Source organism: Salvelinus namaycush, chromosome 35 (genome assembly GCF_016432855.1).
Source record: "Salvelinus namaycush isolate Seneca chromosome 35, SaNama_1.0, whole genome shotgun sequence".
Classification (NCBI taxonomy): domain Eukaryota; kingdom Metazoa; phylum Chordata; class Actinopteri; order Salmoniformes; family Salmonidae; genus Salvelinus; species Salvelinus namaycush.
The window spans coordinates 11049956-11077116 of record NC_052341.1 but is presented as its reverse complement, the minus strand read 5'-3'; the positions used below and the strand labels follow the sequence as shown (position 1 = coordinate 11077116).

The 27161-nt window shown below is 42.6% G+C and overlaps 2 protein-coding genes across 2 annotated transcripts in view; one reads left to right on the top strand and one right to left on the bottom strand.

Annotated features, from left to right (window-relative positions):
- The window catches only part of LOC120030049 (proteasome activator complex subunit 4B-like), a 74427-nt gene extending 71302 nt beyond the window's left edge, over positions 1-3125 (bottom strand). The window contains exon 1 of the mRNA XM_038975365.1: positions 2593-3125. Coding sequence (XP_038831293.1) covers positions 2593-2789 — 197 coding nt within the window. The 5' untranslated portion in view covers positions 2790-3125. The remainder of the gene's footprint in view (positions 1-2592) is intronic.
- A 9826-nt stretch (positions 3126-12951) lies between these two features.
- The window catches only part of wdr27 (WD repeat domain 27), a 150017-nt gene continuing 135807 nt past the window's right edge, over positions 12952-27161 (top strand). The window contains exons 1-8 of the mRNA XM_038974620.1: positions 12952-13125; positions 14569-14713; positions 14888-15012; positions 15399-15512; positions 15768-15819; positions 15910-15980; positions 16353-16479; positions 23488-23552. Coding sequence (XP_038830548.1) covers positions 12952-13125; positions 14569-14713; positions 14888-15012; positions 15399-15512; positions 15768-15819; positions 15910-15980; positions 16353-16479; positions 23488-23552 — 873 coding nt within the window. The remainder of the gene's footprint in view (positions 13126-14568; positions 14714-14887; positions 15013-15398; positions 15513-15767; positions 15820-15909; positions 15981-16352; positions 16480-23487; positions 23553-27161) is intronic.

Here is a 27161-nt window from a genome sequence, read left to right as displayed (position 1 = left end):
CTCTGACATGCACTCTCATCTATGGGACCTTATATAGACAGGTGTGTGCCTTTCCAAATCATGTCCAATCATTTGAATTTACCACAGGTGGACTCCAATCAAGTTGTAGAAACATCTCAAGGATGATCAATGAAAACAGGATGAACCTAAGCTCAATTTCAAGTGTCTTGGGCTCCGGTCCAAACACTTAAAAGACACACCCTATCCTCTCAGCCCTCAAATTAAGTGGACACTTCTGATGACGTATCATGACGTCTGACAAGTATACACTTGCAGGGCGAGGGAAGGAAGAATGATTTTTAAATGGACCACCCTTGGCTGGAAATTCATCACTGGTTCATCCCGCGATGATCGTGTTTTCAGCCACCGGTAGCTTGTGGGTGCTTTATATGCGCTTCAGTCAATTATGAATGCATGTCTACTTATATTAAATATATTTTTAATATGCCTACTGTATGATAGCTAGCAAATTAATTAGCTAACTAACGTTAGCCTTCCTAGCTGGAGCTTCTTGAAGGAAAATATGTTATTTCCACAATTTCCTAAAGATAACCAAACAAAAACATTTACTTTTTAAGAGAGACGTTTGTGCCGTCATGTGCATTAGTAGCACAATTTCTAACTTATTGCAATTTTTTTTTTACTTACACTTGTATGTTCATTTCTCCATTGACGTTTTTAAGTTTTCACTGACTTTTCTTATCGGATGTACAATTGTCGCAAATTGAATTATGGGAAGTTTCAGGCCCGAGTGAACATAATTGTACACTCGCAACGCCGACTGAAAACGAGGGCCGAGGGGTTTATGTTGTAAACTTCCCTTGCTTGGCTAATCATTTGGACCGCCTTCCAAGATGGCGAAAGGGATTCCCCCAAGGGCATAAGGTGAGGGTAAGTGGACGAGGGTGTGTCTTTTATGCGTTTGGACCGCAACAATAGCAAAGGATCTGAATACTTATGTAAATAAGGTATTTGTTTTTTATTTTGTATAAACTTGCAAAAAAATCTGAACCTGTTTTCGCTTTGTCATTACGGGGTATTGTGTGTAGATTAGTGAGATATTATATATATATTTTTTAATCAATTTTAGAATAAGGCTGTAAACTTTCAAATGCACTGTGTGTGTGTCACCAAATACCTCAGGAAACCACACAGAATTTAAGTGTGACTGCATGTCATATAAGGACTGGCAGTGATAAAGCTATGTGTGAACAGTGAGTGTGAAAGCAAACATTTAACAATTAGTGAGCCCTGAACTAGGGACTATGGTAATTTGGGAAGCCTACTTGTGTTGTGTAGTTATGACCAGTAGCTGAAAGCAATGTGACAGCAAACCTGAACTTCCTACTGGAAAATAATATTGATTATATTTAGGAATGTTTGGGGAAATTAAGAAATGCTTGTTTCACTTTGAGATTGTTTGGTTTTGTAGTCTCTAATCAATACAGCTAGCTAAATCTTGGGACTCTGATGTAAAACCATCAACACATATATACAACCTAATGGGACGACTCAAGAAACCATTTTTATTTTTATTTTTTAACCAAGGCTGTTGTGATCACTTGCTAAGACTTCACGTGCTTCTGATACAGTCAGTGACTATGCAATAAGTGAAGGCATGGTTTGTTAAAAGGGATTTGGGCAATAGGGTCATGTCAGTGACATTGGGCAAAATCGTTTTGCATAGCCCGGTGTTCCGGGTGGGTGGAAATTTCACTTTGGACCAATAAAGTGGTCCAAATTGAGTAAACCCCGCCTAACCGAGCAATGTAAAACAAACTCGCTCAGTGTCTCAAGTAGCTAACTAGCTGGGCCATTAGGGAACATGGAAACTTATGTTATAAATATAAAGTAATGACTCTGTGGCAAGTTACCGGTAGTACAACCAACTAGTTAAGACTACAAGCATGTTTACAAACAAGATGCTTAGGGAGTATTAGCCAAGTTAGTTAGCGCCATATTCTAATGACACAGCAATTGGTAGCATGCCGTTGCTTATGGCCACTGCTAACGTGAATTATATCGTGATTTATGACATGGCATTAGTTATGTTGCTTGCTATCTCGGGCTTGACATTTTAATGTTTACTCTCTGCTGCATGGCTATGTTAGCATTCTCACACTTTTGAGCACAAAACACATCTAGCTAGCTACCTCACGTAAGAACTTGTTTCTTGGCCTGGCTAATCCTGCTAGCTAGCTAAATCCACAACCGCCCGCCCAGTCAGTGATGCCAACACCGATCAAATAGTTATGTTAGTTAGCTAGCTAACTTAGCTACCGGTGGGCAGCCCACTTGCTCCAACGTAAAACGAGCCATAGCTAGCTATTGGCAGCTTCTAAACACTATTTGGCAAAAGCAAATGTATTATGTAGCTAGCGACCCAAATTAACTTATAGAGCAGATGAATGATTAACTACGTGCTTCTACATCTGCATTGCTTTCTGTTTGGGGTTTTAGGCTGGATTTATGTATAATCACTTTGTGACATCTGCTGATGTAAAATGGGCTTTATAAATACATTTGATTAACTAGTTATCTACAGTAGCCGTTATCTAGAAAGCCAGACAACTGAACTGGGTTAGCACTTACGTGGAAAGTTTCCTTGTCCAAAACAAGACACCCGGCCATATCTCTCGAAGCTGGACAGCCCGGCCCAAGTTTCCTTTGATTTTACCCAAAAGGTCATTGGATTCCTCGTCTAATATATCCGCGTATGGCAGAAGTCTGTTGTAGACGATGTCTTTTTGAGGGACAAATCCTAATTTTTCCGACACGTCTTCTTTCATATTACAATTTCCCAAATGTAGGTTGTGTTCTCTTCGTTGCTTGACAAGATAATGTAGTTCACTAACGTTGGCTCGTAGTATGTCAGCTAGCTTTGGATGATCAGTTTGTATCCTTCTGTGTAACTTCGTGATAACGTTAGCTTGCTAGCTACAACATCTTAATGTTTCCTTTGTAACACCATGCTAGCTAAATATCACACTTGGGCATTGATATGGCTACACAAAAATGTAAATATCCGATTCAGTCGAATATTCTTTCTTGAAAGAGTGCGTTAGCACTTAAAATGGGTTCCTTCTCATTTAGCTAGCTATCCATCTGACTACTTTCAACGTTTATTTACCAGACACCCATCCCACGCAATCGGCTCCTCCCCTACAGTAATTTTCGCAAGATACAATAATTAGATGTTTCTTCTTCGGGATTGAGTTGGCGGATCGTAAGGTGCATACACCGCCACTTACTGTACTGGAATGTGAGTCCATTCACGGTCAACCTACATTCAATTATTTGTTATTACGTCCCCATTTAAAAAAAAACCCAAGCAAAGTCGATGAAACCCATTTTTTTCTTCTTCTATGGGTTTAATGGCGAACTACACATTGACAACAAAACGAAAACTTCCATATCTCCCTTCTCAGGTTCTATGACCAAGGTCCTAGCTAGGGATGGTACGACTTGTGACAAAAATATGCAACTCCTCCACTGAGAAGTCTTTCAGTCTCAGGAACCTTAAAATACAACCAAAGATTATGTATATACTAACAAGACTCGGTACCGGTACTTCCAGTATATAGCCTCATTATTGTTATTTGATTGTGTAATAATTTTTTATTTGGTTTATTTAGTACATCTTTTGTAACTATCTTTTCTTAAAACTGCATTGTTGGTTAAGGGCTTTTAAAGTAAAGTATTAGGCGCGTGTGACAAATACAATTTGATTTAATGACTTGATATGTCACGTCAACTGCTTGTATTCAATGGAGAAAGATGCATAGGCAACTCCGATATAAACACTTTTTTCCCTCAAAGTTCCCGGGATGTCACGTGTCCTACTTATATCAGTACACTAATAACAACTTAAACATTACAAAACTTACAAAAATCGATCAAATAAACCTCCCGTAGCAAAGAAAACACCATTAATTTGTTTGTTGACCAGATTCGGCACTCTCATTGACTTCCATACAAAAACTCATTGCTTGTTGCCGAAACAACGAAAAATCGCCACCTGCTGGAGGGAGACAGATTTTCTGCCGAGTTGGGCCTCTCTATTCCTCTCTGCTACGACCAAAGACAGTATAGTATGAAGATAGGCTAAAACTGCTTCTCCAATAGAAATCCCAGATCACACGTGTTAGCTAGCAAAACTCATGTGTAGAAACACGTCATCGGTTCTAATCGTCGTCTAGTGCAGAACTCCTTCGATTTAAAGTTGTTTTAGACACAATTAAATGTTTGTCACTTTCACGAGGTAAAAATAATAACATGTTCAACTACTGACGACGTTGGCTCGAATCTAGGTTGTGCCTTTAGATTTTGAGAAAAAACAAAGGAATCATTTTCACTTCCCCCAATGACTTCTCAAACCCCAGTCAGCCTTGTCTGTTTTGCAAGCAATCCCGAAAGTCTCTCAATGTTGCGTCTCTGGGTTTAGAAACTCTGCTACAACTCCCATAACTACGGAAGTGCAGAGAGGACATATGAATAAAAATCCATCCTCATGTCGATATCACAATTTATTTATCTCATGATCACAACATAACAAAAGTTGTTTTTTCGAGATCACGAGATAAATTCTATAAATAGGAGCGGTCGTATTGATACAGCGCTGCCAACTTTCACGCACTGGCCGTGAGACATGCATTTTACCCTCTTCTCACGTTCAGACGCCAGCAGTATGAGTGGGTAAAACCAATTGGGACAACAAGCCAGGCCCATTTTTTGACAACCTATATTGTGATAATTGCGTTGTTTTCTCTATAACCCATTAAAATGCATTTATACGGCACCGTGATAGCCAATATAAGGCTGATAAGCCACAGCCTACAACGTTTACAGACAGTTCCAAAGTACAAACGTCACACAGTGGTGGAATAAATTCAAGTCCACAAATAAAATATTGCATGCAACAAACAGTTACATGACCTACACAGCATGGTCAAATGCAAGTTTGAAGTTAGTTGGCAAAGTTAATTTCACCATCGGTTTGCTCAAGTTATAATAACATCCTTACTAAAATGTTTTCCGAAGCAGCAAGATTAAAATAGCCTAATGGGAAATACAACAGCAATGCACTTCAACTTGGACATGTTGTAGGCTAACTATAGGGAGAAACCCCTGGAATACTGATGTGGTAACCCCAATATGTGCATTAAAACAGACTCCGAGCACATTAACTATTGATTCAGGATCACAGAGAGTTTAGTTTATTCATTCGACCATTTAAAAAAACAAGCACAAATAAAACTTGAAAAAACCATACATGCACACGAGTAAAATCATAGAGGATAACACACATTAAAGTCCGGGACTTATTTCCATTGTGGTCGTCTTGAGACAAGATGGCTAGGCAAGATCGAAACACGGTTGCACATGGTATAGCAGCGAGATAAAGAGTTACTGGTGCGGCCTCCGCTATCAGCACCGCCAGTTGGACAGCGCCTCTCTCAACGGGCACATTCACACTGACTCATCACAATAATATATGCAATTTAGAATAAACCTGTGCAGAATATATGCCCACAGTCCAGGCAAGATAAATAGTTAAGTATTACCATCTTGCTGCAAAGATGGAAGCAAACATGAAATAAACCGAGCTAAAACAATAAATGAACAATGAACATGGTACACAAATTGTAAGCATATATAGACATTGATCATCTTACGGCAAAGATGAAAACAGAAACCATTTAAACAACAACATCAAGTATATGCCTCGTCTATTACAATGGCAATTTAATAACGCCATGATCAATCCAGGCAAATCAATCTGTGTGTGTACAAAGAGAACAACATGTTGACTCACCCTACTTGTAGAGGAATGCCATCCTCCTCTCTTTCATGCTGGCAAAATGGTCAATGACTTTGTCATACAGTACTCCGCTGGACTTAAGTTCATGCAACACACACGTTTCCATTGCCATTTTAGCCAAATGTGTGAGTGTCTCTTGTCTCTCTTGTCCACAGCTATTGCGTAGGTAGGTTTGAATTATTTTCAGGCAGGAAAATGACCTTTCAGCAGATGTACTTGTAACAGGGATGGTGAGCATCAGTTTCAGGAGCTTGCGTAACTCGGGTAAAGTGGTGTACAGGTCATATTATTGCAGCAGCTCACCTGGTGGTTTGTGGAAGGAGGCATCAGCATAGGGTACCTGCAGCTATTTTTTCATCCACTGGTTGTTAAAGAAAGGGTACATCTGGAACAGCTGTGTGAGTACTTTGTCAAGAAACCCCTCTTGCTTTGAGTGCTCGGAAAATGACCCATGATCAAGAATATGGAAGAAGTCGATGCTCTTCATGTCAACAAACCTCTTAACATGAACTCTTTCAGTTTCTATTTCAGAGCACTACTCTAGGCAATTGAATCTTTATCACAGTAATGATCCGATCAAAAGCAATGTCCAATAATCTCTGACGCTAATCACCTCTGAGTTTTTCTCTGCGCTCATAAAAAAAAGGAATCTCTCACATATACACCCTTATCATATCTGTTATGTCATCCACCTGGACTGCTATGAAGGGTGCTGAACTGATCTCATTGTCAATTTGACTTTGTATCACATCTGCGATGCTCTGAATGATGTAATTCTGTATGGTGTTTGAAATACCTGTAAATATGGTGCTTGTCCCAAGGTGTTCAGCCATGGCTGTATCGAACTCTGCAAATGCATTGACAAGTTCCCAAACGATAGCCTTGTTGATCCGGACTCGACCAAAGAGCTTTAGTTTCAGGCTCGCCATAATGTGTTTTTATTTTATTTCATGTCGGTGAAGGGACCTACCCAGGTTAGCAAGATTTTTGCTGCACCAAGACCATTCAGAGTTGAGCTCGCTCATCTCAGCTCAATGCCGATTGGCTATTATTTTATAATTTTTTTATCAAGGGAAGCCAAACGCTAGCTGGTTTCCCTTGTGATTGAATTCAATGCCAGGGGCGACAACATCATGTTATACTCTTTTTGACCTGACAGCATCAGGTACATGGGCTACACATACACTACTGAGACAGAGAGGATCTGTTTCCTTCGCTTTGACGATTTCTCGGTTGAGATATAGATTCAACCTGGTCACTTGCGAATTGAATGAAAATTATGAAACAGAGAGAGACGAAAAATAAATGATATGCTGTATATACTGAAGAAAAAAATAAACGCAACATGTAAAGTGTTGGTCCAACTGAAATAAAGATCCCAGAAATGTTCCATATCCACAAAAAGCGTATTTCTCAAAAATTCTGTGCACAAATTTGTTTGTGGAATATCACGTCAGTGACTCAACCCACTCAAGTAATAGGTAATATAGTAATAGGGTTTGAGGCAGAGAATCCCAGTGGAGAGAGGGGAACCGGCCAGACAGAGACAGCAAGGGTGGTTCGTTGCTCCAGTGCCTTTCCGTTCACCTTCACACTCCTGGGCCAGACTACACTCAATCAAATCAAATCAAATCAAATTGGTCACATACACATGGTTAGCAGATGTTAATGCGAGTGTAGCGAAATGCTTGTGCTTCTAGTTCCGACAATGCAGTAATAACCAACGAGTAATCTAACCTAACAATTCCACAACTACTACCTTATACATACAAGTGTAAAGGGATAAAGAATATGTACATAAAGATATATGAATGAGTGATGGTACAGAACGGCATAGGCAAGATGCAGTAGATGGTATAGAGTACAGTATATACATATGAGATGAGTAATGTAGGGTATATAAACATAAAGTGGCATAGTTTAAAGTGGCTAGTGATACATGTATTACATAAAGATGGCAAGATGCAGTAGATGATATAGAGTACAGTATATACATATACATATGAGATGAGTAATGTAGGGTATGTAAACATTATATTAAGTGGCATTGTTTAAAGTGGCTAGTGATACATTTTTCCATCAATTTCCATCAATTTCCATTATTAAAGTGGCTGGAGTTGAGTCAGTATGTTGGCAGCAGCCACTCAATGTTAGTGGTGGCTGTTTAACAGTCTGATGGCCTTGAGATAGAAGCTGTTTTTCAGTCTCTCGGTCCCTGCTTTGATGCACCTGTACTGACCTCGCCTTCTGGATGATAGCGGGGTGAACAGGCAGTGGCTCGGGTGGTTGTTGTCCTTGATGATCTTTATGGCCTTCCTGTGACATCGGGTGGTGTAGGTGTCCTGGAGGGCAGGTAGTTTGCCCCCGGGTGATGCGTTGTGCAGACCTCACTACCCTCTGGAGAGCCTTACGGTTGTGGGCGGAGCAGTTGCCGTACCAAGGCGGTGATACAGCCCGACAGGATGCTCTCGATTGTGCATCTGTAGAAGTTTGTGAGTGCTTTGGTGACAAGCCGAATTTCTTCAGCCTCCCGAGGTTGAAGAGGCGCTACTGCGCCTTCTTCACAACGCTGCCTGTGTGGGTGGACCAATTCAGTTTGTCCGTGATGTGTACGCCGAGGAACTTAAAACTTACTACCCTCTCCACTACTGTCCCGTCGATGTGGATAGGGGGGTGCTCCCTCTGCTGTTTCCTGAAGTCCACAATCATCTCCTTTGTTTTGTTGATGTTGAGTGTGAGGTTATTTTCCTGACCCCACACTCCGAGGGCCCTCACCTCCTCCCTGTAGGCCGTCTCGTCGTTGTTGGTAATCAAGCCTACCACTGTAGTGTCGTCCGCAAACTTGATGATTGAGTTGGAGGCGTGCATGGCCACGCAGTCGTGGGTGAACAGGGAGTACAGGAGAGGGCTCAGAACGCACCCTTGTGGGGCCCCAGTGTTGAGGATCAGCGGGGTGGAGATGTTGTTACCGACCCTCACCACCTGGGGGCGGCCCGTCAGGAAGTCCAGTACCCAGTTGCACAGGGCGGGGTCGATACCCAAGGTCTCGAGCTTGATGATGAGTTTGGAGGGTACTATGGTGTTAAATGCTGAGCTGTAGTCGATGAACAGCATTCTCACATAGGTATTCCTCTTGTCCAGATGGGTTAGGGCAGTGTGCAGTGTGGTTGCGTTTTAAGCAAACTGACTGCTTTGTCAGCCTGCAAGGGTCTTTAACTATGAAACAGCCTACAAGGCAGAATCCTGATTTATCAGCCTCTGAGGCTGCTAGCAAATCTGATCAAGCTCTGAGGCTGAAATTGAATCTAATTGGCTGTCAGGAATGGAGCATTACATTTAAATCAGTGGAGGCTGCTGAGGGGAGGACTGTTCATAATAATGGCCAGAATGGAGTGAATGGAATGATATTGAACACATGGTTTCATGTGTTTGTGTTAAAGGAATTTCTTTCCTATATGTTCATCAACCAATTCAATTAAAACACTCTGTCCATTCATAAGAATTTGTAAGATACTTATTTGCATAAAATGGACAGAAACCAGTCTCAAAATCAATCAATCAATAGCGTTTATTCTCGAGAGTACTGATCATAGTACAATTTACATCAGGTTATATAATAAAAATGACGTCATAGGTTTTAAAATGTCCTTCCTCCTCTCGGATACAATGGCAATATATTTCACAAGCCTTCCCACATTGTCTGCCACCTGTTAAACAATCTACTACCAGCCCAAGGTCTCTCCCCTCCCTGGGTAGAGACAGAATGTCCTGTAAGGAACACAGCATTCCAGCCGGTCTGACGATAGCTCCATTCGTTTCTAACAAGGAACAGAAAGTCCTTGTTCTAATTCTTGACTAAAACTACCCACATTGTATTCAATATTATGATTATAATAAGATTCATACTGTACATCCATACAGTAACATAGTAGTATTCTGTTTAGTTATAGTTCTAAGTTAAATGTATACATAATTTAGTCATTATTCATAAAAATCCCATAACAGTTTGATACCATTCTATTCCAGCCATTACACTCCATTCCAGCCATTATTATGAGCCGTCCTCCCCTCAGCAGCCTCCACTGATTCAAATATTATCCCTTATAATTATACACATATTAGTTACAAAAGCTAACAACCAGCATAGATAACAAGCTTGTTAACAAGACTACCTAGCTAGCTCACAAGAAGACAAGTTAGCTGCGTTGTCCCTTGCATGCGATTGGCTGTGGTCTTGGGGGCGGCTCACAGCCTGGGAGACAGAACTTCATGTCAGGGATCTTTCAGGGCTTAAATGCCCCACGAGCGCATTGCGATCACAGGGTTCCTTGAGGAGGTGGGTATCGTGCATCTGTACAAATGAATGGATGAAGCATGCTACTTTTGATGATCGTGATCTCGACAAAACAACTTCTGTTATGTCGTGATGAAAAGAAAATGATCTTGTGATCTCGACAAGATAAATACTTAAAAAAAAAATTTTTTTACATGTCCTTTCTGGACTTCTGTACATAACGGTATCGTATCAGTAAAATGCTTATCCTCTTTCTTGGCCTAGTTTTTTTATCCAGATAAATTCTGCTCCCTCGTCAGATGTGGTCCCTCCATGTTTTTGGATGCAGTTTTTAAGCGAAAACTTAACCAAATCCCTAACACACCACATCATATGCTACAATGAAGATCATTTTATATGATCACGACATTTGGGCGAAATGTTGTCTTTCTGCTGGGAACAATTTTTTTTACATTTTATTTTATAAATGTTACCCCCTTTTCTCCCCAATTTCGTGGTATCCAATTGTTAGTAATTACTATCTTGTCTCATCGCTACAACTCCCGTACGGGCTCGGGAAGAGACGAAGGTCGAAAGACGTCCTCCGAAACACAACCCAACCAAGCCGCACTGCTTCTTAACACAGCGCGCCTCCAACCCGGAAGCCAGCCGCACCAATGTGTCGGAGGAAACACCGTGCACCTGGCTACCTTGGTTAGCGTGCACTGCGCCCGGCCCGCCACAGGAGTTGCTGGTGCGTGACGAGACAAGGATATCCCTACCGGCCAAACCCTCCCTAACCCGGACGACGCTAGGCCAATTGTGCGTCGCCCCACGGACCTCCCAGGCGCGAACCCAGAGTCTCTGGTGGCACAGCGCTTTGTGCTGGGAACAATTTAATGCGGGATCAGGATTGAGACAACACAGCATCATTTTGATTAAACATTTAGAAAAACTGGGCCCTGGACTTACAATCAGGATCACATTAAATCCACTTAAGATTTTTTCTCAAGGGATATTCCTATCACATTGGCGTGTTGCTATATTAAGGACAGGTCTCGGTCTGATTGAATGATGACATGAACACTAGGTAGCTACAACAAAAGTGTACAGTATTTTGAGCACTAGGTACAACTATGCGTACAACAAACATGTATTTTTAGGTTGTCAATTGGACTTGGTTAAAAACAGCTTGAGAATTATTATAAAAAGCAAATATCATCCATATTGTCAACTGCATCATTGACAGCTGAATATCCCCAACCTGTCCCAGCAGCGTCGTATATGGTGATTGTACCTGTGGGCATAAATATGTGTGTGTGTGTGTATATGAGAGAGAGTGTCCGTGTAAGTGTGTGTGAATGTATGGATAGAGACCTGTGAGTGTGCATAGAGTCAGTGCAGATAGTCCATGGATGAGGGTGGGCACTGGGCAGCCATTGATTGATTAGCTGTTCAGCAGTCTTATTGCTAGGAGATAAGCCTGTTGGCCCGAGACCTGATGCCAGACGGTAGTGAAGAGAACAGTCCATGGCTGGGGTGGCTAAAGTCTTAGGCAATTTTATGGGCCTTGCTCAGACAATGCCTGGTACAATTTTTTATTTTTAAGAACAGGGATTGTGGGTTTATTGCCAATTATCAGCTATTATCAACTGTGACCCTGGAGCAACGAGGCTTCCACTAGATAACACAGCCACAAAGTCAAAATATGTCTATATTGTAAAAAATAAGGAAATCAAAAATTAGCTTTTTTGTCTTAATTTAAGGTTAGGGTCAGGCATAGTGTTAACAGTGTGGTTAAGGATAAGGTTAACGTTAGGGTTTGATTTAAAATCAGATTTTAAGACCATACATTTTAGAAATGGGCAGGGTTTATGACTTAATTAGTGACGACTGAGCAATAGGGTTTAAGTGCCTTGGTTAAGGGCACTTCAACAGAAATTTCACTTAGTCAGCTTCGGGATTCGAACTAGCAATCATTCAGTCACTAACCAAACGCTCTAAATGCTACCTGCCACCCCACAACACCGGTCAATCGCACCTCCTTCTCCTCGTGCTTCCCGTGCGAGGACAGTTACGTTCAGATTGTGACCAATATTATACGTTATTTCTCCTCGCCCATTGAAATAATTAGAAGGTTCGGCTGTTGACGTTGCCAGTCAGCCAGCATACAACAGTTGTGACCCGGCCATTCAGTATTCAAGCTCTCTGAAAACCATGCACATGACAACAGTATCACTTGGCGGTAGGTGCAAGTACTACAACACATGTGAAAGGGGAAACTTGAGCATCTGCTGTTGTTGTCCCTGGTATCCAGGCAACCCTCCAGAATACTTTTTGACCCATATTGCAGGCTGTCGGTTGGTCTAGAAGGGTGTAGTGAGGAATTTGCTATATTTAGCTAATTTAGTTAGCTAGAGATACAATTAACCTGCATTTATTTTAAGGTGGGTGACTATCTATGTTGCAGAATATATTCTACTGTTAGAATACGACTGTTGCCTAAAGTATTAGCTAACGTAAGTTAGCAAGACATGTGCTCTGTTACCCATCTAGCTAGTTGGCTAGCTTTAGCTAGCTGGGTAATCCTTACCACAGACTACATACAGCTCTTAGCTATTACCTACTAGAAAGACTGTCTGTGATTACCTACTAGAAAGACTGTCTGTGAGTGACAGTACACAGTGCAGTTACTGCAACAAATATAGCGATAAATCATATTTTAGCTGCTCCTATTTGGGTTATCAATATGTTTTTAGTGGGTTATTAGCCTAACTAGCTATCCATTTATTTCAATGGATTATGATTTCTTTATTTTGCTGTTTTCAGAGTAACTACATAGCTAGAAACGATCACCATGGATGGTTGTGGGGAAGGCAGAGGGACCAACAGACTGATGGTGGAAAAGCTATCCTTGTCCTGTGATAGACTGCTATCTCACCTGCAGCTGGCCTGCTGTCCCTCTCACTGTGCCTCACCACTACAAGGCAAGGACCTGTTGATACACTGTCTCCTGGACCCAGAGCTGAAGGTCAGTTACAGACAGTCCTACAGTATAAGTTGGAAACGGATGTTAGCCAAAAGGATGTTCTGTTTTATCTCCCAACCACAATCCCACACAGAGACACACAGAGACATACACACACACCCTTACTCAAGGTCACATCAGGAGAAGATGGCATCTAAGATTTGATATTATAAAAATACCTATATGCCCTCCTCAGTAGCTTCCCACCGTTAAATACATGCTTCGGAACTTTGGCGACTACAGTGCATTCGGAAAGTATTCAGACCACTTGACTTTTTCCACATTTTGTTACGTTACTGTGTTATTTTAAAATTGATTCAATTATATTTTTTCCTCATCAATCAACACACAATACCCCATAATGATGAAGCAAAAACAGGTTTTTAGAAATACCTTATTTACATAAGTATTCAGACATTTTGCTATGAGACTCAAAATTGAGCTCAGGTGCATCCTGTTTCCATTGATCATTCTTGAGATGTTTCTACATCTTGATTGGAGTCCACCTGTGGTAAATTCAATTGATTGGACATGATTTGGAAAGGCACACACCTGTCTATATAAGGTCCCACAGTTGACAGTGCATGTCAGAGCAAAAACCAAGCCATGAGGTCAAAGGAATTGTCCGTAGCGCTCCGAGACGGGATTGTGTTGAGGCACAGATCTGGGGAAGGGTACCAAAAAAATGTATGCAGCATTGAAGGTCCCTAAGAGCACAGTGGCCTCCATTATTCTTTAATGGAAGAAGTTTGAAACCACCAAAACTCTTCCTAGAGCTGGCTGCCCGGCCAGACTGAGCAATCGGGGGAGAAGGGCCTTGGTCAGGGAGGTGACGGTAACAGAACCGTGATGGTAACTTTGACAGAGCTCCAGAGGTCCTCTGTGGAGATGAGAGAACCTTCCAGAAGCACTCCACCAATCAGGCCTTTATTGTAGAGTGGCTAGATGGAAGCCACTCCTTAGTAAAAGGCACATGACAGCCTTCTTGGAGTTTGCCAAAAGGCACCTTAAGACTCTCAGACCATGAAAGTCTTTAGGAAAATAGTTTGCAAAGCTGTCATCAAGGCAAAGGGTGGCTACTTTGAAGAATCTCAAATATATAATATATTTTGATTTGTTTAACACTTTTTTGGTTACTACATTATTCCATATTTGTTATTTCAAAGTTTTGATATCTTCAATATTATTGTACAATGTAGAAAATAATAAAATAAAGAAAAACCCTAGAATGAGTGTGTAGGTGTGTCCAAACTTTTGACCGGTACTGTATGTGACGTAGTACGCAATTCTTGGGGCCCACTTTTGGCTCATGTGCGCTACTTTCAGAACTACTAGCTATAAATTATACAAAAGTACTGGAGAATTTCTTTAAGTGTAAAGAAATCTGCTTGTTCAATCATTGCATCACATGGCTCCACCACACTCCAATGCATCTCCTCCCCTCAGCAGGCCCTGCGACTGACTGGTCACCATGGAGACATCTCTGCCATGGTATTTGGGACAGGTAGAGACCCTCTCCTGCTCTGCTCTGCCTCTGCAGATTATGTCATAGTCTGGGACATCCGGCGCTGCTACAGGAGAACTAGGGAGGGTGAGGATTTTTGCTTCATAGCTGTATGAACAGTAAGACAACAATACATTTAAATTCAGTGGCAACATTTTATATACTGGTAAGGCCTCATTTACTCACTCACTCACTCAATTAATCAATTTACAATGCTATATAGTACAATTATTGAAATACTAATAGCATAGATGTTTTCAGGGGTAGTTGCGTCTGGTACAGTTATTGGGACACTACTGGGCAAGGTAGTCCATCTGTCATTTTGTCCCTGTGATGAGCGAGTGGCTGCATGCTCAGGGGCGAAAGTATACATACTCAACGCCAATGTAAGTACAGCATGCTGAATGTGTACTCTACCCCTCAAATTCATCCTTTATAACAAGTGTTTGTGTTATGTTTTTATAATTCTTGTAAGATGATGACAAATGAATGGACAATAAAGTTGGACAATAAAGTTATCTTATCTTCTATTGCATACACTGTTTGTTTGACTGACCTCCAGATAGAGGAAGTGTTGTCTGTTTGACTGACCTCCAGATAGAGGAAGTGTTGTCTGTTTGACTGACCTCCAGATAGAGGAAGTGTTGTCTGTTTGACTGACCTCCAGATAGAGGAAGTGTTGTCTATTTGACTGACCTCCAGATAGAGGAAGTGTTGTCTGTTTGACTGATCTCCAGATAGAGAATGTGTTGTCTATTTGACTGACCTCCAGATAGAGGAAGTGTTGTCCGTGCTGGCTGGCCACCTGGGACCTTTGACAGCAGCTGAGTTCTGTCCATGGAACAAAGACATCCTGGTGTCCATATCAGAAGACCGCACATTTAAGGTACAGTCAGGTTATTCACTAACCAGTGAAATAACTTGGCTTCAGTTGTTTTGCTTGAAGTCGTTTTTGCATCCCTTATCAAAGTGTACGCTACACTGTAGCTTTCTAAGTACAAATGAAATGACTAGCTACTAAGTCAGCTGTAGCTTGCATCATTTCACGTGTGCGATCGTCTGTTTATTGTTCCAAGAGAGACTGTTGTCCATAGGAACAGGTTTTAAACATTTACCAATTGATAATTTCTTTTTTCGAAAGGTTTGGGGATTAAAAATGGAACAGATTCTCTATCAGTCTGCTGTATTGTCAGGTATGTGAACAGTGGATACACCAGTTTACGGTACATTTGGTTTGATATTTAATCAATAATAACTCTCTGTCCACGCCCTCTGTCCTCCAGCATCTCCACTACTCAGTATGTTGTTCTTGGAGAAGAGCAGGCAGCTTGTCACTGGTTCTGCTGATGGACAGGTTGGTCTCTCTCTCTCTCTCTCTCACACACACACACACACACACACACACACACACACACACACACACACACACACAACAGACAGACAGACAGACAGACAGACAGACAGACAGACAGACAGACAGACAGACAGACAGACAGACAGACAGACAGACAGACAGACAGACAGACAGACAGACAGACAGACAGACAGACAGACAGACAGACAGACAGACAGACAGACAGACAGACAGACAGACAGACAGACAGACAGACAGACAGACAGACAGACAGACAGACAGACAGACAGACAGACAGACAGACAGACAGACAGACAGACAGACAGACAGACAGACAGACAGACATTCATTCATTCATTCATTCATTTCCAGGTGTGGAGCTTCAATCTTCCTGAGGACCACAGATGTCATTTGGTGACCAAATTGGACCTTCACAAGGTGCAACAACGACACCAAAGACACCTGGACACAGTGGCCCCACAGATTGGTGGTATACTAGGTAAGAGAAGATAGTAAAGTAGTTATGGACGTGATTTGTTTGTTTCCTGTGATGTGTTTTAGCCATATGCCTGCTAGCCAAAGACACATTTTCATTTTCACATAACGTTTGGAACATGAACTTGAACTTATTTCCCACTTTTTCTCTCACATTATGAGTAAAATAAATAAAATGTAAACTTGAAAGTGTTTTTCCTAACACTAGATGGAATCAGAACACTGAGTTATGTTCTGTAGGAGGTTTGGGGTTATATAGTAATATGCTGTGTCTGACTGTCCATCCAATAACTCAATAGCATTTTTTGTCATATTTCGTAAAGACTCTATCATGGACACTTACTGACAGTTGTGGCTGCTTTGTGTGATATATTGTTGTCTCTACCTTCTTGCCCTTTATGCTGTTGTCTGTGCTCTAATGTTGTTTGTACCATGTTTTGTGCTGCTACCATGTTGTGCTGCTGCCATGTTGTTTCTACCATGTTGTTGTCATGTTGTGTTGCTACCATGCTGTGTTGTCATGTGTTGCTGCCATGCTATGTTGTTTTCTTAGGTCTCTCTTTATGTAGTGTTGTCTTGTCTCTCTCTTCGTGATGTGTGTTTTGTCCTATATTTTTTATTTTATTCGTTTTATTTTTAATTCCAGCCCCCGTCCCCACAGGAAGCCTTTTGCCTTTTGGTAGGCCGTCATTGTAAATAATAATTTGTTCTTAACTGACTTGCCTAGTTAAATAAAGGTCAAATAAAATAATAAATGACCCCAAGCCACCTCTTGTGTTTCGTTCCAGGAATCACTCCAGACCCAGTGGAGATGGCAAAGCCAGTCCTCAGAATTTGTGCTTATCACAGGCGGCTACCTGACATTGATCATGGGCAGCAGAGGTAAAATGGGTTTCTCTCCAGGGTCCATGTGCTGTAGATAAAAGTGGTTAATGCAACACATCTCTTAATTTATCACTTGACACATCACGTGTTTAACCCATTGTCACAGCCTATTACAGCCTACTAGGCCTGTTTCCCCAGGTCATGTAGAGAGTGCTTGATTTGTCATTATTTCCACAGACCAGGAGTTTTGAGTGATCCAGGAAAATATGATATCATAAATGTAAATATATAACGTCGTCATTTACATTTCTCCAGCCTTGCAGGTGTTCATGTCTTTATTGGTAGTGACTAACAGGGTATGTTGGGGAGTCAGAGTGGTGTTTCCACAGCGATAGCAGGACACTTCCTATTAAAGGCTAACTAAAGTGCCATTAACAGTCTCAGGCTGTCCAATCCGCACCTGTTGCCATGGTGAAGTACTGTAGACACTATGCAAAGCCTGGGATGCACAAGGGGTGCATGTGCAGCTGTAGGCCATAGGGTGACTGGCTGATTAGTATAGAATGGTCAGGACTCTCAGGGCACAAGACTCTGACTTTGATATGTCCATCACAAGGAGTCTTAGAGTAGGCATCAAAGCTATGCAGTGTGTCACAACAGAAGCCTGGTCCCAGATTGGTTTGTGCTATATAACCAACTCAACTCAGTATACATAACCATCTGTACAGCTAACTCATGAAGGCATGACAATGACCATAGGAGGTGACAATGCAGCACAAACAGATCTGAGACCAGGCACATCAGTATATAAAAATACATGTTTTAGCAGTTATAGAGACACAACATTTTCCTGAGTTTATTTGTAAAGTCGAGGCAAGGCATGGATTTCACTACTTAAACTAAACAGTGGACTATGTTGGACACGATCGTTGTTGGTTGAAGAGCCTCCTCTCCCTCTTCCTGTCTCCTCTCCTCTGCCACCCTGTCTTATTTATCCTACAGCGTGAGATGACTATAGTTCCCTGGTTTCCACCTTATGATGTACATACAGTACCTTCGGAAAATATTCAGACCCCTTGACTTTTTCCACATTTTGTAACATTACAGCCTTATTCTAAAATGTATTACATTTTTTCCCCTCATCACACTACACACAATATCCCATAATGACAAAGCAAAAACATGTTTTTATACATTTTAGCAAATTTATTACAAATAAAAAACAGATATCACATTTACGTAAGTATTCAGAACTTTTACTTTGTTTGTTCTGTACTTTGTTGAAGCACTTTTAGCAGCGATTACATATCGAGTCTTCTTGGGTATGCCTACAAGTTTGGCACACCCGTATTTGGGGAGTTTTTCCCCATTCTTCTCTGCAGATCCTCTCAAGCTCTGTCAGGTTGGATGGGGAGCGTTGCTGCACTGCTATTTTCAGGTTTTATCGACCCAGAGAATTTTGTTTCTCATGGTCTGAGAGTCTTAAGGTGTCTTTTGGCAAACTCCAAGCGGGCTGTCATGTGCCTTTTACTGAGGAGTGGCTTCTGTCTGGCCCGTCTACCATAAAGGCCTGATTGGTGGAGTGTTGCAGAGATGGTTGTCCTTCTGTCCTTCTGTAAGGAACTCTGGAGCTCTGTCAGAGTGACCATCGGGCTCTTGGTTTGATTTGGCCGGGCGGCTAGCTCTAGGAAGAGTCTTGGTGGTTCCAGACTTCTTCCATTTAAGAATGATGGAGGCCACTGTGTTCTTGGGGATCTTCAATGCTGCAGACATTTTTTAGTAACCTTCCCCAGATTGGAGCCTCGACACAATCGTGTCTTGGAGCTCTACGGACAATACCTTCGACCTCATGGCTTGGTTTTTGCTCTGACATGCACTGTCAACTGTGGGACCTTATAGACAGGTGTGTGCCTTTCCAAATCATGTCCAATCAATTGAATTTACCACAGGTGGACTCCAATGATGTTGTAGAAACATCTCAAGGATGATTAATGGAAACAGGATGAACCTGAGGTCAATTTCGAGTCTCATAGCAAAGGGTCTGAATACGTATGTAAATAAGGTATTTCTGTTTTTAATACTTTATACATTTTATACATAAACTGTTTTCATTTCATTATTATGGGGTATTGTGTGTAGATTGCTAACTTTTTTATTTATTTAATACATTTTAGAATAAGGCTGTAATGTAACAAAATGTGGAAAAAGTCAAGGGGTCTGAATACTTTCCGAAGGCACTATACAGCATTAAACCAGGGGAAAATTCAGCCAAACCCAATGCTCCCAGTTGGTTGTGTGTGCGTGCACCTTGCCATCTCACCAGTTGGTTGTGTGTGCGTGCACCTTGCCATCTCACCAGTTGGTTGTGTGTGCGTGTGCGTGCACCTTGCCATCTCACCAGTTGGTTGTGTGTGCGTGTGCACCTTGCCATCTCACCAGTTGGTTGTGTGTGCGTGTGCACCTTGCCATCTCACCAGTTGGTTGTGTGCGTGTGTGCGTGCACCTTGCCATCTCACCAGTTGGTTGTGTGTGCGTGCACCTTGCCATCTCACCAGTTGGTTGTGTGTGCGTGTGCACCTTGCCATCTCACCAGTTGGTTGTGTGTGCGTGCACCTTGCCATCTCACCAGTTGGTTGTGTGTGTGTGCACCTTGCCATCTCACCAGTTGGTTGTGTGTGCGTGCACCTTGCCATCTCACCAGTTGGTTGTGTGTGCGTGTGCGTGCACCTTGCCATCTCACCAGTTGGTTGTGTGTGCGTGTGCACCTTGCCATCTCACCAGTTGGTTGTGTGTGCGTGCACCTTGCCATCTCACCAGTTGGTTGTGTGTGCGTGCACCTTGCCATCTCACCAGTTGGTTGTGTGTGTGCGTGCACCTTGCCATCTCACCAGTTGGTTGTGTGTGTGTGTGCGTGCACCTTGCCATCTCACCAGTTGGTTGTGTGTGCGTGTGCGTGTACCTTGCCATCTCACCAGTTGGTTGTGTGTGTGTGTGCACCTTGCCATCTCACCAGTTGGTTGTGTGTGTGTGCACCTTGCCATCTCACCAGTTGGTTGTGTGTGTGCACCTTGCCATCTCACCAGTTGGTTGTGTGTGCGTGTCCACCTTGCCATCTCACCAGTTGGTTGTGTGTGCGTGCACCTTGCCATCTCACCAGTTGGTTGTGTGTGTGTGTGCACCTTGCCATCTCACCAGTTGGTTGTGTGTGCGTGCACCTTGCCATCTCACCAGTTGGTTGTGTGTGCGTGTGCGTGCACCTTGCCATCTCACCAGTTGGTTGTGTGTGTGTGTGTGTGCACCTTGCCATCTCACCAGTTGGTTGTGTGTGCGTGCGCCTTACCATCTCACCAGTTGGTTGTGTGTGTGTGTGCGTGCACCTTGCCATCTCACCAGTTGGTTGTGTGTACGTGCGCCTTGCCATCTCACCAGTTGGTTGTGTGTGTGTGTGCGTGCACCTTGCCATCTCACCAGTTGGTTGTGTGTACGTGCGCCTTGCCATCTCACCAGTTGGTTGTGTGTGTGTGTGCGTGCACCTTGCCATCTCACCAGTTGGTTGTGTGTGCGTGCACCTTGCCATCTCACCAGTTGGTTGTGTGTGTGTGTGCGTGCACCTTGCCATCTCACCAGTTGGTTGTGTGTGTGTGTGCGTGCACCTTGCCATCTCACCAGTTGGTTGTGTGTGCGTGTGCGTGCACCTTGCCATCTCACCAGTTGGTTGTGTGTGCGTGCACCTTGCCATCTCACCAGTTGGTTGTGTGTGCGTGCGCCTTGCCATCTCACCAGTTGGTTGTGTGTGCGTGCGCCTTGCCATCTCACCAGTTGGTTGTGTGTGCGTGCGCCTTGCCATCTCACCAGTTGGTTGTGTGTGTGTGCACCTTGCCATCTCACCAGTTGCGACAACACTGTCTTTCTTTAGTGTGGGGTTACATTGTATTCTCCTCTTTAGTGTGGGGTTACATTGTATTCTCCTCTTTAGTGTGGGGTTACATTGTATTCTCCTCTTTAGTGTGGGGTTACATTGTATTCTCCTCTTTAGTGTGGGGTTACATTGTATTCTCCTCTTTAGTGTGGGGTTACATTGTATTCTCCTCTTTAGTGTGGGGTTACATTGTCTTCTTCTCTTTAGTGTGGGGTTACATTGTATTCTCCTCTTTAGTGTGGGGTTACATTGTATTCTCCTCTTTAGTGTGGGGTTACATTGTATTCTCCTCTTTAGTGTGGGGTTACATTGTATTCTCCTCTTTAGTGTGGGGTTACATTGTATTCTCCTCTTTAGTGTGGGGTTACATTGTATTCTCCTCTTTAGTGTCGGGTTACATTGTCTTCTCTTTAGTGTCGGGTTACATTGTATTCTTCTCTTTAGTGTGGGGTTACATTGTATTCTCCTCTTTAGTGTGGGGTTACATTGTATTCTCCTCTTTAGTGTGGGGTTACATTGTATTCTTCTCTTTAGTGTGGGGTTACATTGTATTCTTCTCTTTAGTGTGGGGTTACATTGTATTCTCCTCTTTAGTGTGGGGTTACATTGTATTCTCCTCTTTAGTGTGGGGTTACATTGTATTCTTCTCTTTAGTGTGGGGTTACATTGTATTCTCCTCTTTAGTGTGGGGTTACATTGTATTCTCCTCTTTAGTGTGGGGTTACATTGTATTCTTCTCTTTAGTGTGGGGTTACATTGTATTCTCCTCTTTAGTGTGGGGTTACATTGTATTCTCCTCTTTAGTGTGGGGTTACATTGTATTCTTCTCTTTAGTGTGGGGTTACATTGTATTCTCCTCTTTAGTGTGGGGTTACATTGTCTTCTCCTCTTTAGTGTGGGGTTACATTGTCTTCTCCTCTTTAGTGTGGGGTTACATTGTCTTCTCTTTAGTGTGGGGTTACATTGTATTCTCCTCTTTAGTGTGGGGTTACATTGTATTCTCCTCTTTAGTGTGGGGTTACATTGTCTTCTCCTCTTTAGTGTGGGGTTACATTGTATTCTCCTCTTTAGTGTGGGGTTACATTGTCTTCTCCTCTTTAGTGTGGGGTTACATTGTCTTCTCTTTAGTGTGGGGTTAAATTGTATTCTCCTCTTTAGTGTGGGGTTACATTGTCTTCTCCTCTTTAGTGTGGGGTTACATTGTATTCTTCTCTTTAGTGTGGGGTTACATTGTATTCTTCTCTTTAGTGTGGGGTTACATTGTATTCTCCTCTTTAGTGTGGGGTTACATTGTCTTCTCCTCTTTAGTGTGGGGTTACATTGTATTCTCCTCTTTAGTGTGGGGTTACATTGTATTCTCCTCTTTAGTGTGGGGTTACATTGTATTCTCCTCTTTAGTGTGGGGTTACATTGTCTTCTCCTCTTTAGTGTGGGGTTACATTGTCTTCTCCTCTTTAGTGTGGGGTTACATTGTCTTCTCCTCTTTAGTGTCGGGTTACATTGTCTTCTCCTCTTTAGTGTGGGGTTACATTCTCTTCTCCTCTTTAGTGTGGGGTTACATTGTATTCTCCTCTTTAGTGTGGGGTTACATTGTAATCTCCTCTTCAATCTACTGAATCAAAGGCCCTTTGATGGAATAATGTGTAACAGCTTTTCCCACATGGTTCTCTTCCTGTGCCCCTTTGCTGTGTGTGTGTGTGTGTGTGTGTGTGTGTATATATAAGTGTTTATCCATATGGCATAAGGTTCTCTCTCTATGCCACCTGTATTGATTACAGCTGGGTGTGGATGGGAAGCTCTGATGGCCTCTACCTGCTTGACCTGGGCACCTCTGAGCTCCACATGACACTACTTTTCAGAGGTATGCTACTGCCCTCTGTGTGTGTGTGTTTGTGTGTGTGTTTGAGAGAATGAATGATGTGTCGATCTTGTGGGGAACGGGGAAGAACAGCTTGGAAGATGAAAAAGAATAACACCATGCACTGTATACTGTACATGAGTTATGACAGTATTTGTATTTATTAGGGGATCCAGTGTAGTGTGTGTCTCACCGACATAGACCATGTGTATGATAAGAGTTAGTGGAGATAGGTAGGCGTGTGTGTGTTACCATATGCCCATGTGTATGATAGGTGTGTGTTTGTCTCACCTACATAGACCATGGTGCCAGATGAGTCCCTGAGATCTATGGTTTTACCCTTCAGCAGACATTTGTATTCCACCCTTATTATTTATGTAAGCTATTATCCCACTCTGTCTCTCTTACAGACCACCCCAACTTGAGCATCACCATGGCTGGATCATGGGCCATGTCCCAAGGACTGGATAACAGCGTGAGTAAATCACTATTGAGACCTGCTTCACTATTGTTTCACTTTACTGAATAGGAATTTAGGACAAAAGCAAGACGGAGGGGGAGGCAGACCGACACGGGTGTAATTCCCTGAAATTAGGCCTACCCTACACTGTAACACATAATTGCCTCTCATTCGAACAGAAAAACTCACTTTCCTCCTGGATGCAAACCACAGGCAAACCTTGTAAAGCCTTTACATCTCTCATAGTCCTAGTCTCGTGAAACCATAAACTGCTAATTGCATAGTTATAAAAATACTGTAGGTTCAGTGTATGTGAAGTCTCTAAGACACTCAAAATGAAGTATAGGGAACAACAGTTTGAAAACATACAGTGCATTTTTATTGAAATGATTTTTTGTATGGGGTAAAATGTCAAAATGAGCTTCCAAGAGATCTGGAAAATACTCAGAGGTGTGTAAAATACTCAGAGGTGTGGAAAATACTCAGAGGTGTGGAAATTGGACAGAATGGTGGAGGAATACAACACACAGGTCCTCTCATAAGATGGTGAGCAGTGTGTCTCACACCAGTGTGTCTCATACCAAAAGTATCAGGTATGACCCAGATGAAGACAATGTCAAATTAACAATGGTTTCATTTTATTTATTTTTATAACCTTTATTTAACTAGGCAAGTCAGTTAAGAACACATTTTTATTTACAATGACGGCCTAGAAACAGTGGGTCAACTGCCTTGTTCAGGGGCAGAATGGCAGATTTTTACCTTGTCAGCTCGGGGATTCGATCTATAAACCTTTCGGTTACTGGCCCAACGCTCTAACCACTAGGCTACCTGCCGCCCAAATAATCCAACAGGGGCAGGCAATAGATAATCCAACAGGGGCAGGCAATAGACAGGTCAAGGCAGGCAGGGGCAAAGGTAGCAGACGGCAGGCAGGGTCAGGGTAGGCAGAGGTCAGTAATCCAGAGTTGGGACAAAGGTACAGGTCGGCAGGCAGGCTCAGGGTCAGGGGCAGGCAGAGTGGTCAAAACCAGGAGGGAGAGAAAAAGAGAGACTGAGAAAAGCAGGAGTTGAGACACAAAAACGCTGGTTGACAAACAAGACGAACTGGCAACAGACAAACAGAGAACACAGGTATAAATACATAGGAGATAATGGGGAAGATGGACGACACCTGGAGGGGGGGTGGAGACAGTCACAAAGACAGGTGAAACAGATCAGGGTGTGACAAAAAGATTGTCGCCTTTTTAGTGTGGATCCCAGGCTATACATCCCTGACTTGTTTGGAAATGTCCCTTCTCATACCACTTTGACTTGATTTACTACAAATATAGTAGGGATGTGACAAATATAAATATTTTCTTAACATTTAAACTGCAGTTATTTTTTTAATCTGTTTTCCGTTAAAGCGATAAGATAAAAAAAAAAAAAAAGTGAATTCACAATACATCTGCGTCGATGCCAGCAACAGTTTTGGTCTCACGATACGTCCCTTTAAGATGGTTAAGCATTGCACCTGTACTACCATTACTGTACCTAAATTCCACTTCACAAAGTTTGCATTTCCTTTTCATTTAACTTCTTAAAGTATTGCCATACAGCACCTCGCTCCTGTCGCTTGCCTTTCTCTGTAATTTTTCCAACTGTTAACGACGATGACGTAGTGGTGAAGAATTGATTCCTCAACTCAAAAATACTGAATCTTAAGAGAATATTGACACTCAGAAATGGGAGTCAACTCTGGTGTCGACTCCCATTTCTGAGTCTCAATATTCTCTTAAGATTCAGTGGTTTTGGAATGAAGGATACTGATCAGTTGCCACACTTCCGAGAACACAAACACTCACATCTTTCTTTGAGAGCTAGCGAGTGATTGAAAAAGAGGGAGAGGCACAGTATAGGCAGGTCGGTCACCTGGCAGATAGTCAGAACTGTGCGCTAGGCTTTTCTATCTGCAATCAAATGCTGTATCTCGCAATTTCTTGCCATGCAATGTCTCACAACTTCAGTAAAGCAGGACCCATCATCAATGGATAAGCTAGGATACTGAGATGAGCGCGATGCAACACGTCGCTCTCACACAGTCACACACAGTAGCTTGCAAACTATTATGGACTACAAAGGGAAGCACAGCCACGAGCTGCCCAGTGACACGAGCTTACCAGACGAGCTAAATAACTTCTATGTTTGCTTCGAAGCAAGCAACACTGAAGTGTGCATGAGAGCATCAGCTGTTCCGGACTACTGTGTGATTACGCTCTCCGTAGCCGATGTGAGTAAGACCTTTCAACAGGTCAACATTCACAAGGCTGCAGGGCCAGACGGATTACCAGGATGTTTACCCCCAGCATGCTCTGACCAATTGGCAAGTGTCTTCACTGACATTTTCAACCTGTCCCTGACCGAGTCTGTAATACCAACATGTTTCAAGCAGACCACCATAGTCCATGTGCATAAGAACACCAAGGTAACCTGCCTAAATGACTACCGACCCGTAGCACTCACGTCTGTAGCCATGAAGTCCTTTGAAAGGCTGGTCATGACTCACATCAACACCATTATCCCAGAAACCCTAGACCCACTCCAATTTGCAAACGGCCCCAACAGATCCACAGATGATCTGTTGCCCTTTCCCACCTGGACAAAAGGATCACCTACGTGAGAATGCTTTTTCTTTTTTAAAATATGTATTTCACCTTTATTTAACCTGGTAGGCCAGTTGAGAACAAGTTCTCATTTACAACTGCGACCTGGCCAAGATAAAGCAAAGCAGTGCGACACAAACAACAACACAGAGTTACACATGGAATAAACAAACATACAGTCAATAATACAATAGAGAAAGTCTATATACAGTGTGTACAAATGAGGTAGGATAAGGGGGTGAGGCAATAAATAGGCCATAGTGGCGAAATTATTACAGTATGGCAAATTAAACACTGGGTTGATAGATGTGCAGAAGATGAGTGTGCAAGTCGCGATACTGGGGTGCAAAGGAGCAAAATAAATAACAATAAGGTGATGAGGTAGTTGGATGGGCTATTTACAGATTGGCTATGTACAGGTGCAGTGATCTGTGAGCTGCTCTTGACAGCTGGTGCTTAAAGCTAGTGAGGGAGATATGAGTCTCCAGCTTCAGTGATTTTTGCAGTTCGTTCCAGTCATTGGCAGCAGAGAACTGGAAGGAAAGGCGGTCGAAGGAGGAATTGGCTTTGGGGGTGACCAGTGAAATATACCTGCTGGAGCGCGTGCTGCGGGTGGGTGCTGCTAGTGGGTGCTGCTATGGTGACCAGTGAGCTGAGATAAGGCGGGGCTTTACCTAGCAACGACTTATAGATGGCCTGGAGCCAGTGGGTTTGGCGACGGATATGAAGCGAGGGCCAGCCAACGAGAGCATACAGGTCGCAGTGGTGGGTAGTATATGGGGCTTTGGTGACAAAACGGATGGCACTGTGATAGACTGCATCCAATTTGCTGAGTAGAGTGTTGGAGGCTATTTTGTAAATGACATCGCCGAAGTCAAGGATCGGCAGGATAGTCAGTTTGGCAGCATGAGTGAAGGATGCTTTGTTGCGAAATAGGAAGCCAATTCTGGATTTAATTTTGGATTGGAGATGCTTAATG